At 43.4% G+C, this 19,721-nt stretch overlaps 1 protein-coding gene across 2 annotated transcripts in view; it reads left to right on the top strand.

Annotated features, from left to right (window-relative positions):
- The window catches only part of cpvl (carboxypeptidase vitellogenic like), an 82,637-nt gene extending 65,801 nt beyond the window's left edge, over positions 1–16,836 (top strand). Inside the window, exon 12 of one of the 2 annotated variants that reach the window (XM_052016899.1) lies at positions 16,416–16,836. In XM_052016899.1, coding sequence (XP_051872859.1) covers positions 16,416–16,517 — 102 coding nt within the window. In that variant the 3' untranslated portion in view covers positions 16,518–16,836. The remainder of the gene's footprint in view (positions 1–16,415) is intronic. The other variant, XM_052016897.1, reaches the window with a different exon arrangement.
- The last annotated feature ends 2,885 nt before the right edge of the window (positions 16,837–19,721 follow it).

Here is a 19,721-nt window from a genome sequence, read left to right as displayed (position 1 = left end):
TAGGGAGAGGCCGGGCAGGACAAGGCCTTATTCCTTGGAACATAGGAGATTGAGAGGTGACTTTTTAGAGGTGTATAAACTCATGAGAGGTGTAAATAGGATGAATGCACATAGTCTTTTTCCCAGGGAAGGGGGAACTAAAAACCAGAGGGCAAAAGTTTAAGGTGAAAGATTTGAAAGGGACCAGAGGGGCAACTTCTTCACGCAAAGGGTGGTGCGTATATGGAATGAGCTGCCAGAGGAAGTGGTTGAGGCAGGTACAGTAACAACGTTTAAAAGACATTTGGATAAGTACATGGATAGGAAAGCTGTAGAGGGATGTGGGCTATATCCAGGCAAATGGCATTAGCTTGGTGGGCACCATTGTCGGCTTGGATGAGTTGGGCCAAAGGGCCTGTTTCCATACTGTATTCTCCATGACTTAAGAGTGTACCCAAGGAGTCAATGTCCAGTAAAGAGTGGACTGTGTCTGACCAGAAAAAGCATTCCAAAAATGACGAACAAAATGAAGCAGCAGGAATGATGGGTTAGGATCATAATCGAGTCAGCATTCCCTACTGTGCTGCAACAGAACAAATAGTTTAATGGATAAGCTGGCATGTTCTCTTGTACCTTTTAAAATCTGCCAGTCCACATCAGTTTTCATCACCAGAGCAGGTGTTGGAGACAAAGGCGTAAAGCTGATCTAACTCTGTTGATTCCCAACACCGGGTTAAACTAGCAAGACCTGTTCATTGTGCCCCTCTTTGATTCAGGTAATGAGCAAGGCCAGTCCGTTAACTGATCATATTTCAGATCCTACTGGATAATTCAACTGTGATAGGCAAACATTGTAGCTGCTATTATAGGCAGTTGAGTGGCTCACAGCTATATCATCAACGAGGTGACTATCTGAGTTGTCCTACTTGTGATTTCCACTCAGATTTATTAACTTACATTGAACTGTGTGTGAAACGACATTTGCAATTTCTAGTTTTAAGACTTACCACTGTCTTTGTCCCCTCTTTGCCCTGTCCTTTTGATTCTCCAAAAGCTATTTGTAATGGAGGAGAGAGTGATGAAAAACATCTCATTTAATTACTCGCTAATTCACTCCTTCACACACAGGTCACATAGTCACTTTGTATTTCAAGTGTAACTACCTTGGTGTGAAGAATTGTTTTTGGAAATCTAAACTGGTGATGTAAAATTCCTTCCAGTGAGTCCATGTGAGGGATCTTAGCCCCATGCACACAGAGATATCTGAACTGTATAAAATCGGTGTTTTATGCCTTCTACTTTCTTGGTCCAAAGGAGCAGATTAGCTGGAAAGAACTTTCTAATTACAGCTGTACAAATAATTATGATAAAACATACTTTTTGAAGTTATTTGTAAGGCCTCGGCAGGTTCAATTGTCTACTTTGTTCTACAAGGTCAAAACAACGCAGAAATAATCAGTTGCTCAGAGAGACGACAATAAAAATAGTGACATCTCTGTAGCTTGAAGAAACCAACCTAAAGGAGGAGGCCTCCAGAGCAAGACTGAATTTAAAGAAGTGCTTGGCCTAATCTGTCAATTCAGTCTCTTTCTGATTGCTTTATGGGGAGGGACCTTCAGTAGTATACATTTGGAGGCCATATGGATGTTTGTCAATCTCTGTACAGGTTCCAGGCATGATCCCTGTATTTTCACAGCTCTGTAACATGATGGGGAAAACCCAGCATCTGCTGTGTAATAGACATTAGCCAGCCCTTTTTTGTAAACCCTGGAAGAATAGAAGAGCTGCTGTAAATATCCCCCAGTGCCATTAAATATGTTGCAGGTTTGGCAATGGCAAAGCTGCAGCGATATTATGTCTGCAAGATGTAAAGCTCAAAGTGCTAGATTTCCCTTACACCTACTGGATAATAAAAGTGAAAGGTTTGAAGGTGCCATTGAAGAAGCCTTGACCATTTCCGACAGATATTCAAGCAGTATGCTTTGTCCTGAATGGTGTTGGGCCTTCTGAGTGTTGTTGAAACTGCACCCACCCAGGTAAATGGCAGTTCCGAACTTCCTTGCGAATAATTGAGAGGCTTCAGAAAGATAAGATAAAATATCTTTTATTAGTCACATGTACATCGAAACACACAGTGAGATGCATCTTTTGTGTAGAGTATTCTGGGGGAAGCCCGCAAGTGTCATCATGCTTCCAGCGCCAACATAGCATGCCCACAACTTCCTAACCCGTACGTCTTTGGAATGTGGGAGGAAGCCGGAGCACCCAGAGGAAACCCACGCAGACACACGGGAAGAATGTACAAACTCCTTTAAAGATGGGAGATGAGCCACCTATTGTAGGCTACCGAACCTCTGACCTGTTTTAGTCACTGAAGCAGTTAAGTGGCTGCTGCAGATGTGTTTCATGTCAACCAACAGGCTGGTTTAATCAGGCAGTATGAGTGCTATTTGTCACGAGGTTGGACTTGTAACATAAGGAAATATGTTCCTTTCTTTAAGTGAGTAGCAAAGGGTTGGCAGATGGAGAATAATGCGGGAAAATGGGATGTTATCACTTCGGTAGGTAGAATCGAAAAGCAGAATATTTGCTTAAATGAAGAGAGCAGACAGAATGCTCTGAGTCCCCATGTATATGATGCACAAAGAGTTACCACACAGGCACAAAAAATAATTTGGATGACAATTGGAATGTTGGCTTTTATTTCAAGGGGGACAGAATATTAATGTAAGGAAGGCTTGCTACAACTGCAGGGCATTGATGAGATCACCGCAGGAGGTCTATGCACAATTTTAGTCTCTTTATTTCAGGACCAGTATAGTTGCATTGGAGACAGTTCAGAGTCGATCCATTAAGTTCATTCAAAGTCAAAGTCGAGCTGTAGGATTGTTTTATGATAAAAGGTTGACAAGGTTGAGTTTATAGTCATTGAAGTTTAGAAGAATGTGAGTTTACCTGATGGTAACGTGTCAGATTCTGAGGGAGGATGTTTCCCCAGCAGGGAATCTGGAGCCAGAGCCATTGACTCCGAATAAGAGGTTGCCTATTAAAGACCAAGATAAAGAGGAATTCCTTCTTGCAGAGGATCATGAATCTTTGGAAGTTTCCACCTAGAGAGCAATGAGGCGGAGTCATAGAATAAACTAAAGGTTGAAATGGACAGATTTTTGCATTATAGGGGAGTTGAGGGTTACGGGGAACAGGTAGGAAAATGCTAGATCAGTCTTGATCATTCTGAATAATGGTGCTGACTCAAGCAGTCATATGGCTTCTTCCTCTTAATTCTTATTTTGAAGACATTTTTTATAATTTCTGTAGTTTTAGCCTGTGTCTCTTTTTTTAAAAAGTTTAAATTCAGAATTTCAGCTGTTGCATAATTTAAAAAGTGTCAGGCATACACTGTAGAAACCATTGATGCATTTAACGTATGCATCAAATTAACTACCATCTTCTCCATAAGATATTCCAATAACGTCTCAGATACAATAAGCACAAATCCTTTCAGAAGACAGGAACTTGCCTGTTTCCCAATTAAAACCCTGGAGAGTTTCGCAGCATGACATGTTTAGTCCTGTCTTAGTACAAGCCATAAATCCATTTAGTCTAAAAGAATTGCAAATTACAAATGCTGTTTTGAAAGGAACATTTCAACTGAAATTTGCATGAGCTTCTTCCGTTGTAACATATTAATAACTCAGAGTACCTGTCAATTCTTAATGATCCAGATAACTCATATTTGTAGAGGTCAGTCAATTGTCTGAAATAGATTTTGACAGAGGCTGTTAATGAATTGAATGTAAAAATCTAAAGTAACCCTTTCTATTGAACATGGTTTATAGTAGAGCTACTGCGAGAACTTGCATTCAAATAGAGTTTTGGTAAGATGACACAATGTGTTAGTGAGCTAAAAGGTGTAATTCTGACCATAATTCTCCAGGCGAATGTTCACTTTCAGCCAGGTAGATGGAAATCTCTCATGGAATAAAGAGGTCTTTCCCTCTCCCAATAAGGAAAATAAAATCCGAAGATGTTGTGTTGCACCATGCTTCTCCAATATAAGGTTGGACAAGCACTGCTGGAAATCCAAGAACAAATTCCTGACCCATACTTTCAATTAACTCTTGAGGGGAAGGTAAAGTAGATAAGCTGAATGCCAACTGGATTGATACAATTTACAGCTCTGATAAGGTTGAGTTAAATTTTTTAAAGGATGTTTTTGTAAGCTTTCAGCATCAAGTGGCCTTCACTCACTGATAAATTGCTCACTGATGGTCAATTTGACTTTCATAGAAACATAGACAAACCTACAGCACAATTCAGGCCCTTCGGCCCACAAAGCTGTGCTGAACATGTCCCTACCCTAGAAATTACTAGGCTTTCATCGAGATCACTTTTCTCTTGACCTCATTACAGTGTTGGTACAAACTGGATAAAAGAGCTGAGTTCCAGAGGTGAGAGGGGTTGCTCTTGATATCATGGTTGAGTGTGACGTAAAGGAATTCTTGGAAACCTGAAGTTAATGGGATTTGGGGAGATAATTCTCCATGGGTTGGAGGATAATCAGGCAAGTAGGAAGATGGTTATGGTTGTAAGAAGCCAATCATTCCAGCCTATGCATATCACTGCAGAAGTCTTTGCTGTAGGAGTTCCATCAGGCAGAATCCATCTCCTGCTTCATTAATGAAATTACCTCAATCATATAATCAGAAATGTTTATGCTTGCTGGTATTTATGATGTTTAACTCCATCCTGAACTTTCTAGTAGTGAAGTAGCCAAGGTAGATTATGAGGTCAAGAGTCCATTTTATCTTACAATAAGATGGACTCTTGACCTCACAATCTGCCTCGTTGTGACCTTGCACCTTATTGTCTACCTGACCTGCACTTTCTCTGTAGCTGTGACACTTTATTCTGCATTTTTTTATTGTTTCACCTTGCACTACCTCAATGCACTGTGTAACGAATTGATCTGTATGGATGGTATGCAAGACAAGCTTTTCACTGTACATCAGTACATATGACAATAATAAACCAATTCCAGTTCCAGTGTCCCCATGAAACAAAACCCAAACATTTGGGCTTGGGCTGATAATGGCGAGTAAAATCCCTAACACACAGTACCATGCTGTTGATTAGGCTTTAAAAGGTTGCATTGCCTCACTGAAACTAACCTCAAAACATCATTGTTGTTCCTCTTCATTGAGTGTTGCATGTAGAATGCAAGAATATCATAAGGTTGTGTTTTCTCAGCTAATTTACAGAACAGCCCATTTTATCTTGCGCCCAACTCTAATACCTCCTTCTGTTTTAGCTTAATGACTATGGGGTGGTTGTGGTTAACACTTGTGGAAGAAGGTTCCCAAGTGAGAAAGTTGCAAATTTGCAGAGATCAGCCACATGTTTTCAGGGCACCAGAAACTGCTCAGTAGAATTCAGAAAGAAATGTAGAATGGAGGAGGAGAGCACTAATATATGGAACCAAAAGATTACTGAATGAACCGTGTGTTCCTGTTCCTCAAGCAGAAGATGAATAGCCCAACATGATAATTATTGGCCTTCATGGTGCACCCTTTGAGTTCCTCTGAAGAGCAGAGACCATAAGGATTTGTCAGTGTGATTTAGAACTGATGGCCCCTAATTATTTATGAGGAAGAAGCAAGGGGCAGGACCAGAAGTGGGAACAGATGAGTTTAGCAGTCAGGAGACAAAGAAGTGTGGGTCTCCCTTGGGCTCTGTCGCATTTTAAGGCAAGAAGAAGTTGGCACTTTTGGAATTTGTTTCCGGGCCACGGGTTGAGAGGCCAGTTGTCAGCTGGGTGCTTCTGTGGCACTAGCCCGTTATGTGGGAGTGGAGAGGGAAGAGGGAGTGAAAGGCAGGGAAGAGCAGGCAGATTGCAGGATGGGAGAAAACTAAGGTGGGGCCGATCAGGCGTTAAGATAAGATCTTTATTAGTCACATGTACATCGAAACACACAGTGAAATACATCTTTTGCGTAGAGTGTTCTGGGGGCAGCCCGCAAGTGTTGCCACGCTTCCGGTGCCAACATAGCACACCCACAACTTCCTAACCCGTACGTCTTTGGAATGTGGGAGAAAACTGGAGCACCCGGAGGAAACCCACGCAGACACGGGGAGAACGTACAAACTCTTTACAGACAGCAGCCGGAATTGAACCCGGGTTGCTGGCGCTGTAATAGCATTACGCTAACTGCTACACTACCATGCCTGCCCATAGAAAAACCGACTCCCCATTGGGGAATTGAACCCCGGTCTCCCGCGTGACAGGTGGGGATACTAACCACTGTACTAATGAGGAACCGACTAAAAGAGTCACCCTGGTGAAAACAGAAAATGCTGCAAACACTCAGCAGGTCAGGCAGCGTCTCTGAAAAGCAAAAGGGAGTTAACACTTCAGGCTGAAGGCCCTTCATCGGAACTAAAAAAGTGAGGAAGCAAGTTAGTTTTAAGTTGATGAAGGGATGAGTAGGACAAAGGGAATCTCTCAGATCAGGTGAGGATAGGGTTTCTGTGGTAATATATTTGTTGAGCAGTTAGAAAGAGAGAAAACAAACAAAGTGAATAAAAAAGCTGTGAAAATGCAGGTCAGAGCTATTGCAGAGAACACAGTGTTCTCTTCATTTCTCCAAATCTCTCTCATCCTCTCTGTACCTTGAAATCTCACCGACTTTCTTTCTTTCCCAGTCTGATGAAGAGTCTCCGACCTGAAATGTTAGCTCTTACTCTTTCAACAGGTGCTGAATGTTTCCAACATTTCTTGTCTTATTTCAGACTTTCTGCAGCTGCACTATTTTAATTTTCAGTTGCCCAGGAGAAGACTGGGTGGTGGGGAGGAGCTGTATTTTATGAAAGACATCAAGAGGCATTGGATGCGTTAACTGGAAAGGTTCACAAAACAGTATTATGGGAGAAGGGGGGCAACTTTCACATTCCTCCTGGCCCACAAGCAGTTTTAGATTGGAACAATAGTCCTCTCCCTCCAGTTGCTGGGTATCCTGATCCTCAGGAAACATGGGCAATTGGTTTTGAATACAGACAAAAAAGCAAAAGCACACAGCCTTATTAGAGAGCAGATTGCTTCATAGAACACAGAACACTACAGCACAGTACAGGCCCTTCGGCCCACAATGTTGTGCTGACATTTTATCCTGCCCTAATATCTATCTAACCCTTTCCTCCCAAATGTTAATCCTTCCCTCCCATTTCTCAATCGTTCATGTGCCTATCTAAGAGTTTCTTAAATGTCCCTAATGTATCTGCCCCCACAACCTCTGCAGGCAGTGTGTTCCACGCCCCCACCACTCTCTGTGTAAAAAAACTTACCTCTGACATCCCCCTTATACCTTCCTCCAATCACCTTAAAATTATGTCCCCCTCGTATTAGCCATTTTCACCCTGGGTAAAAGTCTCTGACTGTCCACTCTTCAATATCAACACACCCAAGCTTATTTCTTTTTTTAATTTCCTACTTGACTCAAACGAATCTCTTTCCTTTTGTTTGAGAAAGCCACTAAAATAAAATATTAAATTGCAAGTTTTCAGGAAGTATTTTATAGTTTTAGATATGAAGGATTTAACTAAGGGCACTTGAAATTCATGATTGTTGAGAATTGTCTTTGCTCAAGAGCACAGGGTATGGTGTCAGATTAACGAGGCTTCAGCTGGGTTTTGTAGAATTGTCCTGTGATCTACTAATAATGTTATGTATGAGTTACGAGTGTATTTTAGTTTTTGCTTTATAGTTTGGCGGCATTTTAGTTCGACCTGTGGTGCTGTGTTTGTGGAATTTGCACATTCTCCCCATCACTGCATGAGTTTCCTCTGGGTGCTCTAGTTTCCTTTTGCTTCCCGGAGGTGTGCAGATTGAGAGGTTAATTGTCCCTGGTATGGGCGAGTGGTACAATCTGGGGGGAGTTTGGTGGCAGGGAAGAATTTTATTTCATCTTGGTTTGCACACTTGACCTATCTACTCGGATTGGTCATGGTATTTTGGAAGGAGTGGACCTGTGGGTTAAGTGGCTATCTCACTCTAATGTTCTTTTATTGAATTTGTTGGTAAAATGGTTCTTCCAAAATGTATGTGAGAACAATGGACAATTTTCTCAAATGTGCCATTCTGTACATTTCAAATGAGTGGTGAAATCACTTATTCAAGAGCATGCAAACACCTACCAAAGTGTGTGGTGCAAAAGTAACCTTTGGGTAAAGTATGATCCAAATGCATTCAACAGAAGGAAGAATTGGAAGCTACCGTTAGCAATGGTGAACATATTTTATGAAAACATAACAAAGAAGCTGGCTGGTTAAATTCCTCTTTTTTTCACAAAGTGACCTGCTTTAATAGATATGACACACATTTTTATTCTCCTTTAGATAAGTGCCCATGAAAGGGAAACAGCTGCTAGATCTTGTGGTTCAAGAAAGCCCCTTTCTACACAAGCTGAAATCTTGTTATTGTTTTGGTTTGTTGTTTTCTGCGTCCACTTGAATGCAGTTCTATAATCCTATGTGGAACGAAGGAAATGGTTTGATGAATTAGTAGTTTACTTTTGCGAGGAGTTTCCCCTGTGGTCACCAGATGTACAGCTTGCCTGTGAAGAGGGTGCCTGCGAAGGAAATGTTCACATGCAAACACGGAATTAGAACTATCCTCCACCGAAGCTGTTAGTCCTTTAACTTTCACATGTTACTCACTTGAAGAATGTGGGGGCATTATATCATTCCAGCAAATTTACAATCAATCCTCATTCTGTTTCCCCCCATCTCCTTCTGATCCTCCTCCGGTCTTCCGATGTTTGTCCCCTTTCCTACACACCCCCCTCACCTATCTTTGTCCCCCCTCCTGGCTCCATCTACCCCCCTCCCTGGTTCCAACTGCAGCTCACCTCTCCCCTACTGGTTCCCATTCTCACCTCCTTCACTGATCAGCGTCCAGCACTGGGAGCCCTTTCCTGCTTATCTCCCTCCAGCAGCTGTCTCCAACCTTCACCCTCCCCTCACCCACCTCGATCCATCTGTTTTTTCTTGCCCCCTTTTCCCTCTCTCTCCCTTTGTCTGCCTCCATCTGTCATTCACCTGCCACTGCCTCCTGACTCCACCCCTGCTCCCCTCCCTTACCTGGCGCTACCTGCCTGTCATCTCACACCCCTCCTCAGTCTGCCAGTCACCTCGGACTCCTTTCTCGCCGCTCCCCTCCTCCTCTTTATACCGGCCATCTCCCCTCTTCATCCTCAGTCCTGATGCGGGGTCCTGACCCGAAACGTCGACCATTCCTTTCTTCCCACAGATGCTGCTCGACCCGCTGAGTTCCTCCAGCACATTGTTTGTTGCTCCAGATTCCAGTATCTGCAGTCTCTTGTGTCTCAATTGTATTTCTCTTCCTTTCTAAAGGAAGAAAGTTTAAAGATTTCCAACACCATGTTTTAGCTGAAGGTTCTGCTTTATTTTATATAATACAGAAACAGATAATGCTGGATATGCCTAGCTGGTTAGGCAGGATCTTTGGAGAGTGAAACAGAGTTAATGATTCAGGTCAGTTCTGATGAAACGTCATTGACCTGAAACGTTACCTCTGTTTCACTCCACAATCGCTGACTGACCTGCTGTGTCTTCCCAGCATTTTCTGATTTTAATTTGAGGTCTGCTTTTGGTTACTGCTTTATTTAATATTTGCCTCAGAAGCAAGCCCGGTTAGGGTGAATGCTTAAAAGGTATTCAAGGGGAAATAGGAATGTCCTTCTTCAGTGGTTAGTTTACTAACTAGCGATCAAAGTAGGTGAGAGGATTGTGATGAATGATTGGCCAATCCATTCAATGCAATGCAGGAAGTACATCATATGCTTGCTACTCATTAAGGTGATGTCAATGTGGCTGCTGCTTACTGCCGAATGTATTACCTTATTCCCACAGGACAGCACTTTGGCACAATGTCTGTGCTCGAGTGCAAGGGGCCTAGCACAAGTTAAAGCCACCCTGTATGACTTAAATCTCGCTGGCAGCCCTTAACTGTTGGGTAGGGGTGTGTGGGAGCCAATGACTGCAGCTGCCGCAGATCAGGTCAACCGTTTTGGAAACACACTGACCAAATGAGAAGTGTCTTGACAAGGGAAAAAGCAGACTCCAGATTTTTCCCAATGCTGCTCTGGAGGTCTTGGTGCAGGAGGAGGAGGGGATGGATGATGTTTGGTTACTCCTGAACCCAGACAGACATTGCAAAGGGAGTGTGTTGGGGGGATTGGGCGCAGGGCACCCGAAGTGATCACTGACGGGAATAAAATAAGTCATAAGAGCAGGTGCTGCAGGAAGCTCACTGACTTTGCCTGCATGGTCGGGTTCAGTGGAGTGTTATATCCAACTAGTTGCACCACTGAGGTCCGTTCACCATTGATGAAACACGATGATGCTGGAGGAACTCAGCGGAGGCAGGAAGGGCTACTTTCCAATAAAATTCCCACCACCTCAGACCCCTGGTCAGATGTTGGTCTTCTCACTTTGTGGGGACAGGAGGATTGATTACTGACCCTTATGCTCCCCATCCTCCTGTTCAAACGTCAGCGTTTCGGGTCAGGACCATTAGGAGGGAAAAGCAGAGCAGTGATAGGTGGACAAAAGAGGGGAGGCGGGGTGGGTAGCTGCAGGTAAGAGTTACTGAACTCAGCAGGCCAGGCAGCACCCGTGGAGAAAAGCAGGCGGTCAACGTTTCGGGTCAGGACCCTTCTTCAGGGCTGAAGATAGGAAAAGGCGAAGCCCAATATATAAGGGGGAGGGGGGTGGAAGCAGAGCAGTGATAAGTGGACAAAAGAGGGGAGGCGGGGTGGGCACAGAATAGTGATAGGTATATGCAGGTAAGAGATAGTGATGGGCAGGTGCGGGGGAGGAGGGGAGAGCAGATCCACCGGGGGATGGGGCAAAGGTAAGGACAGAGAGAAAAAAAAGGCTAGGAAAGGGAAGAAGAGAAGCATGGTGGTGGGGGGCGCGTGGTTTGTGGGGAAGTGGGGTGGGGATTACCTAAAGTGGGAGAATTCAATGTCCATGCTGTTAGGCTGCAAGGTTCCAAGATGGAAAATGAGGTGCTGTTCCTCCAGTTTGCGCTTGGAATTGTCCTGGCAGTGGAGGAGGCCGAGGACTGACATATCAGTGATGGAGTGGGAGGGGGAGTTGAAGTGACTGGGAGATGCAGATTGTGGTTACGGACAGAGCTCAGGTTATGGACATTCTGCGAAATGGTCACCCAGCCTGCGTTTGGTCTCACCAATGTAGAGGAGGCGAAAATTCACCGTTCACCATTGCCCCTTCACTCACCTGCCAGCCATCTCAGCACTTGTACCTAGCACACACATCATCCACTGCATTCTTGCACACACCCAACTGCTGCACGGTATACAGCTGCATCTCGCATCCTGCATTCCCAGCAATCCTGTTGCGGCAAAAACACAGACTGCCCAACGCTCCGCGTCACGCAGCAGAAGCTGGCTGGGGTCAGCCGTGACTTCATCGCCTTACCCAAAGCGGCAAGTGGTATTGGCTCATCATCAGAGCAGCGATTATTGAGTCAATCACCAGCAGTAGGCAGAAACCATCAAGGACTACGGTAACCAAAAACCGAGCTCATTTCCCCCCTCGTCCCACAACCACCTCTGCATCACAAGCTGCAGATGTATTGGTATTGGTTTATTATTGTCACTTGTACCGAGGTACAGTGAAAAACTTGTCTTGCATGCCAATCGTACAGGTCAATTCATTACATAGTGCAGTTACATTGAGTTAGTACAGAGTGCATTGAGGTAGTATAGGTAAAAACAATAACAGTACAGAGTAAAGTGTCACAGCTACAGGGAAGTGCATTGCAGGTAGACAAAAAGGTGCAAGGTCACAACAAGGTAGACTGTGAGGTCAAGAGTCCATCTCATTGTATAAGGGAACCATTCAATAGTCTTATCACAGTGGGGTAGAAGCTGTCCTTGAGCCTGGTGGTATGTGCCCTCAGGCTCCTGTATGTTTTGCCTGATGGGAGAGGAGAGAAGAGAGAATGACCTGGGTGGGTGGGGTCTTTGATTATGCTGGCTGCTTTATCGAGGCAGCGAGAAGTATAGACAGAGTCCATAGAGGGGAGGCTGGTTTCCGTGACGCGCTGGGCTGTGTCCACAACTCTCTGCAGTTTCTTGTGGTCATGGGCAGAACAGTTGCCATACCAATCCGTGATGCATCCAGATAGGATGCTTTCAATGGGGCATCGATAAGTCAGTGAGTGTCAAATGGGACATACCAAATTTCTTTAGCCTCCTGAGGAAGTAGAGGGGCTGGTGAGCTTTCTTGGCCGTGGCGTCTATGTGCTTTGACCAGGACAGGCTACTGGTGATGTTCACTCCTCGGAACTTGAAGCTCTCAACCCTCTTGACCTCAGCACTGCTGATGTAGACAGGTGCCTGAACACCACCCCCTTTCCTGAAGTCAATGACCAGCTCTTTTGTTTAAAGAGCTGGTCATTGTCCTAACTACACACTTGCTTACTTTCCCTCTTGCCCTCTCCCACCCTGACCACTGGACTGCTTTCCTTTCAGTAGGCAAGAACCAGAACTTGTCCCAGTGGTGGTAGGAGAACAAGAAGGGAGTATTTTTTATTTTATTCCATCACTGGCAATACGAGAATTTATTGTTCACTCCTAAATGCCCCTGAGAAGGCGGTTACAGGTCAGCCACATTATTGATTTTAAAGTCAGTCACAGGGGACCAGGCAAGGGTGTCAGGTTTATTTCTCCGTGAACATTAATAGATGAAATGGGTTTTTACAATAACCTGGTAGTTTTATCATTACAGTTACTGAGTCTAGATTATTTTAAGTGCCAGATTTATTTAATTACTTGAATTTAAATTCCTCATATCTCATGGTGGGATTCAAACTCATGCCCCTAAATCAATAGTCCAAATTTCTAGTTGGCAGTCCAGGGACATAACCAGCCGGCAGCTCAGAAATTTAGATATATGTTTCATTTAAAAAAATAGCTTAGAGACGGGACCTACAACCACTGGACTGCAGCCAGGGCAGGGAAACATACTGAGCAGATGCCAGTTCACCAGAGGGCATGATGTTGCACATGCTCGCTGCCGAGGATTCAGATGCAGCTTTTGATGCAGGGGGTACAGAGGGCGGCTGTTGGGAAATTCCTGGTACATTTCCAGGCTTGTCAGAATGCCAGTATGTAATGTCAAGGAGACTGGAGGATTCCAGCACCAACATTACACAGAGCTTTGTGCAGAGCTTGGAGTCCGTACGGGCAACTCCATTGGGATGCTTGTGAATCCAACTCGAATGCAGCATCTGTTGATGAGCTTTCATGATGAGCTGGATGCTGCAGTCAAGGTTCAGAGTGCTGCTCTGAGGGTTTCACAGTAGTCCGTAAAACTGTTTTCCAGGCGATTACTAGGATTTCTGAAGCACTAATACCCTATTATTAATCCCTTTGTCTCTTTTTAATGAGCTGTGATTTTTTTATTATTTTATCCAAGTTATTTTGCCCTATAGACTTGATTTCACCTTTTAGAGTTGTAAATTTATCTTCACCTGGATAAAGCACTCTCTATATATTAACTTAAAATACCATCCAGTTGTTTCTTTCAGCAGAACACTGCTCCTGGCTCAGATCAAGAGAACTCTGTTCCGTTGTAACAGCACCCTCTTTCCCTAGTGCCCCAGAAGTTGAATTAATCCCTGACACACAAGGAGCATTTGTGTATATTTAATGCTGCTTTAGAAGTAATGCCACAAATGATAATTTGAACTGCTGCAATAACTCCGGCCCATCACATATGTGAAAATATGTCAGAAAATATTTAATCACATATGTTTTCTAACAATATCTCCCATCTTCATGCTCCTCTGAGAGACTCCATGTAGAGAACAGACATAGAGCACAAAGGCAGTGTGCAAATTTTGGAAGATGAATGTTATATTTTTAAGAAACAATTCAAATTTTAACAACTATCAAGGGCATACAATGTCATCACCATTGATATAATATAACAAAATTGCACATGGTTTCTATATTCACTGCAAAAATGGTGCTGAAATTAAGAACCATTACAATAATAAACAGTGGCCTCATTTTAAAATGTCCAACCTTCACTGGCTAAGCAAACATTTCAAACTTCTTGTTCTGCAGGAGACAACTGCTCCTTGGAATCCAGATACATTTACTTTTAATCAAAACTTTTCTCTTCCATCCAAGTATTGCACATATACGTCTGTTTCCAGTTGAGTTGTCTAATAACAAAAATCCTCTCCAGCCTCTCACAATTTAAAATAATTAGCCAGGGAAAATGCTCAGTCATGCAGCGGGTATAGTTTTGCATTCGCAAAATAAAATCAACGAAAATATATCTGTTGGGCATAGAAGCTTTAATTCAAGCTGTTGAAAGTGCTCGGAAACTTGTTATGGAGACCGAAAATGAAGAGCTGCCTGACCTACAAGTTAAGTATTGACTCACCTTTTACGGATTTCCATTATCATCTTGCACTCCCAAGGTAGCCTCGTCCTTAATGATGAGGCCGTGTGCAGCAGTTGGGGTCCATATTAACACCTGCCCATGAACTAGCTGAAGGAACTTGTCAGCTGGGTCAGCCATAACCCCATTTTAGTGGGCTGTCAAAACTATCAAGGACTTTAACGTTACAGTGATTTTTTTCAGAAATTTTATACATTTGAAAATTGTTAAAATAAATAAAGGAACTTTTAAATTACATTTTAAACTAAAACAGAATGTATTTTTAAAGAATTAAAAACTTTTAAATAAATTCAGTTAAATTAAAAATGTAAATTGTTTTGTTCCATTGCTGTGTTTCTCTCCATTGGAATGAATGGCATCACTGTTCCAATGGCAGTTGCAACAGAGTCAAAGAACATAGAACAGCACAGGAACAGGCCCTTCAGCCCATGATAAGATATTTATTTATCAGTCACATGTACATCAAAACACAAGTGAAATGCGTTTTTGTTTGCATTGCTAAGAATGTGCTGGGGGCAGCCCGCAAGTGTCGCCACTCTTCTGGCGCTACAGCTCCTAACCCGTATGTCTTTAGAATGTGGGAGGTAACTGGAGCACCCGGAGGAAACCCACGCAGACACGGGGAGGACGTACAAACTCCTTACAGACGGCGGCCGGAATTGAACCCGGGTCGCTGGCGTTGTAATAGCATTACGCTAACCACTATGCTACCGTGCTGCCCACGTCTGTCCTGAACATGATGCTAATCTAAACTAATCCCGTCATTCTACACGTAGTCTATCCCTCCATTTGTCTAAATGCCTCTTAAATGTATCTATTGTATCTGCTTCCACCACCTCCACTTGCAGACCCCTTGCCACATAAATCTCCTTTAAACTTTATCCCTTCCACCTTTGAGATATACCCTCCAGCATTTGAAATTTCCAGGGAAAAAATGCTCTGACTATCTACGCTGCTTGTGCCTCTCATAATTTTATATACTTCATTCGGGTCACCTTTCAACCTCCAATGCTCCAGAGAAAACAATCCAAGTTTGTCCAACCTCTCCTTATAGCGAATACACTCCAATCCAGGCAACATCCTGGTGAACCTCATCTGCATCCTTTCCAAAGCCTCCACATTCTTCCTGTAATATGGCGACCAGAACTGCACGCAATATGGCCTGAGCAAAGTTTTATACAGCTGCAGCAGGAATAGATTTCCTGGCGTAAATGCTCTGCTGTTGCTGCAAGTTCACTCACCATAGTGTGTTTGAGAATGTAGCAGCAAAGAGTGGCCAGCAAGTTTAGAACTTCTGCATGTGCCTGGGAATGCCAGAAGATCTGGTCCACCATTTTCAAACCACCTTCCTCAACTCCTGATCTTTCAGGTGAAACTTTTGAAGTCTTTCACCTGATCTCCTATTGAAGTCGGTGATACATTTAATACAACGAATGACAAGTTACATGACATCTTTGGAAGTGTCACAGGGACTGCATTTCCTTACTTGCCATTCTCACCTGGTGTTATTGGGAAATACTAAGCACAGGCTAGATCCTTCCTCCCCCACAGATGGGAAACGGGCTGGCAAAAGGCACATACATGTGTCTTTTGTTGCCTTAGGAGATCTAAACTGCAATGGAGTAATGCTACTTGGCATGAAGACTTAGAAAATTAAACGCAAAGCATTTACGTATAAATGAGGAAAGAGTGAAGAATCATTTCTGAAAATTGTTATGATATCTGTGCTCTTGGAAATTTTCTTCCAACAAGATGACTCATCCCTCATTCTTAACAGGAGATAAACAGTATAATGGGTATGTAAGATTGTTGCTGGCAACTGCACAGTATTCAGGTGGCATTGATTTGCAGTAACACCAAGAAGTTTTTTTTTGCTGTTCTCACTAATAAGTTGAATTATATATTTTCTGTTCAAGGTAATTATTCGAAATGGAGGACACATTCTGCCATATGATCAACCCGAAAGCTCATTTGAGATGATTGACCATTTCATCTCCAAGAAAGGATTTTTCCTTTGAACTTTGTGGTGGAATGAATTCTGTGGAGCAGGATGGGGAGGAGATAATGATATAACTAAGTATAAACATTCTTGTGCAATGTGATGAAAACTTTTTGAACCACTTGTCAAGAGGTACAAGATGTGAATGGAAAAATAATTGCTTTATATTGTGGATTTATAACTTTTAACTACTTCCTATTCCCATGTGTCAAGTATTAACAACCTCTTATGCCTTATCGCCAGATGTGTTAAAAATGTCAATGAATATTTCCTCAATGGGAATAAAAATTATGTTGACTTTGAGTAAACTAATTGCAAATTCACAATGAAGTGTGTTTTTTTTAATTCTACACGAGGATGTTTCTCATTGGAGAAAGCTCCTCATTTAGAAGTCAGTCACTTTAACCCATGGCCTGCCAAAACTGCTCACTGTTGTGGGATGCAAATAACCCCTGGTTTCTTTTTCCAGAAAACCATCTTCAACCCCTCTCCATCTCCGTGATCTTTGCCTCCAATATCATAGGTGATGAGATCATGGGATTCTTCCTCAATGAGTTTGATACTTCTGTGTGATTCCCGGCCCAAAACTTCCTGCAGAGTCCCCTGCCCAAATCTCATCTTTCTCTAGTTTCTCCCTTCATGCAGCCTCTGTGGTCATCTCGTCTTGTTGCTGAGGCCTCCTTCCTGGCCTCAGGAAGTTTCCTTCCTCAGTTTACTGTCCCACAATGTTTTAAAGCTGCCATTGTCACCGTTCTCAAAAACAACCCCTCTATCCTTACAAATCACTATGCCATCTCAACCCCCTCTAACTCCTTCAAAACCCATGGACATCTAAAGCCCATTTCTATTTTTTTTCTTTATCTGTTTCCAACTATCACCCACCTGAATCCCACCCCCCTTCCCCTTCCCCCACCTGAATCCACCTACCCATCATCTTCCACCTCACCTGGTTCCATGTATCACCTGCCAACTCCCATCTCACCCCTCCCTCTCACCTCTTTACACTGGCTATCTTCCCTCGGCCATGAGGCAGCGTCATGACCCGAAACACCTTTGCGGCCACAGGTGCTGCTCGACCCGCAGAGATCCTCGAGAATTTTGGTCTTTGCTCTAGATTCCAGCATCTCTTGTGTCCCAGTAAACTTATTTCCCAAGTCCCGCTCTACTTTCCCTGGAATGCCATGTTTGAATTCATCCAGTTTACTGAAACAGAGTTGTACACAGAAACCTATGTTACTGTAACAAAGATAATCCATCCCTCCTTGCCTTTCTCAGTTTGTAACTCCAGCACAATTGGCCACATCATCCTCCTCCAATACGTCCTTCAGATTGTTATCTAACTGTGTGGGAATGAACTCAGTCGGTTCCTGTCCCCTGCAGCCAGAAACTACCCGTTTTTCCACTGTTACACCATTGCAAAATTCTCAAGGGTCTCGACCTGAAACATTAACAATCCCTTTGCCTCCACAGATGCTGCTTGACCTGTTGAGTTTCTCCCTTGGTTTATCCTCAAGTTACTCATTTTTGCTTTTATCAGCATTGAGTGATTGCAAATCGCCTCTTTTACACCCCAGCCAACTATAGCTTCCATTGAAGTGAATTGAACTGCATAAGGAGTTTGAAGGAGCATCTCAAAGAAGAAGAGGGGTTTGGAGAGGGTACTTGAAGGGGCACCTTACTTCACAGAATGGCCAGTTTGTCCCAACAGGAGAGATTAAGCACACCAGGCCTACACTCTTATGAATGTAGAAAACTGCGAGATGATCTCATTGAAATGTACAAAATTCATACAGGAACTGATAGGGCTAAGACTTCCACCGGCTGGGGTGTCCAGACCAAGGGTCACACTCTCAGAATAAGGCGTCGGCCAATTGGGACAGAGAAGAGAAAGCATTTCTTTACCCTGGTGAATCTTCAGAATTATCTGCCTGTGGAGGATCAGTTGCTGAGTATATTTTATAGTTTTAGACAGTAAGGGGGTTGTGCGATATGCAGAAGAGTGGTGCTGAGGGACAAGATTTGGCCATGATCTTATTAAGTGGCATAGCGGGCATGAAAAGCCAAATGATTTGCTCTTCTTACTTCTATTTTTTTTAATCTCCTTGTGTTCCTTAGCTTCCCACCTATTGCTCATCCATCTGCAACCTCCTGAGAATATTAACCAAGAACACAGCATTAATTTCCATGTGTGCTCATGACACCCAGATTTAACTCATTACCACCCAAACCTCTCATCCTGTCAACCTGTGATTCTTAATGAATTGTCAAAACTGCTTCTTCAACACCCGGTACTGGATGAGCAGAAATTTCCTCCTATTTTGAGACCAACTCCAGAGGTTTTGACAGAGATCAGTTCTGTAAAAATCCTCTGTTCCCTTGCCACAAAGTAATTCTCTCCACAGTAACTGCTCAAGGCTGAATTTAGTTGTTCATAGTACTGATATTTCTGACTGCTATTGCCAAGTCTCTTTATTTCCATTTTGAAAGCATCATCTGACCCCCTAACCATTCTTCAATTCTTCTGCAGTTAAAATCCTCATTCATGCCTTTGTTATCTATAGACTTGAATATTCCAGTATGTTCCTTTTTCTACCCTTTATAATAGTCATAGAGCACTACAGCACAGAAACAGGTCCTTCGGCCCATCTATTCCATGCCGACCTGATCTTCTGCCTCGTCCCATCTACCTGCACCTGGACCATATCCCTCCAAACCCCTCCCATCCATGTACCTATCCAAACAATTGAACCCACATCTACCATTTCCGCTGGCAGCTTGCTCCATACTCGCACCACCCTCTGAGTGAAGAAGTTTCCCCTCAGATTCCCCTTATATATTTCATCTTTCACCCTAAACCTATGTCCTCTTGTTCTAGTCTCACCCGCCCTCAGGGCAAAAAGCCTGGATGCATTCACCCCTTTGTGTACCTCTATAAGATTTCCCCTCATTCTCCTGCGTTCCAGGGAATAAATGTAGGCACCATGGCCGAGAAAGCTCTCCAGCGCCTCTACTTCCTCAGGAGGCTAAAGAAATTTGGCATGTCCCCTTTCGCACTTTATCGATGCACCATAGAAAGCATGGATGCATCACAGCTTGGTACGGCAACTGCTCTGCCCAGGCCCACAAGACACTGCAGAGAGTTGTGGACACAGCCCAGCACATCACGGAAACCAGCCTCCCCTCCATGGACTCTGTCTATACTTCTCCCTGCCTCGGTAAAGCA

The sequence above is a fragment of the Pristis pectinata genome, chromosome 5 (assembly GCF_009764475.1).
Source record: "Pristis pectinata isolate sPriPec2 chromosome 5, sPriPec2.1.pri, whole genome shotgun sequence".
In the NCBI taxonomy this organism is placed as follows: Eukaryota; Metazoa; Chordata; class Chondrichthyes; order Rhinopristiformes; family Pristidae; genus Pristis; species Pristis pectinata.
This window is presented reverse-complemented; position numbering and strand designations above follow the sequence as displayed.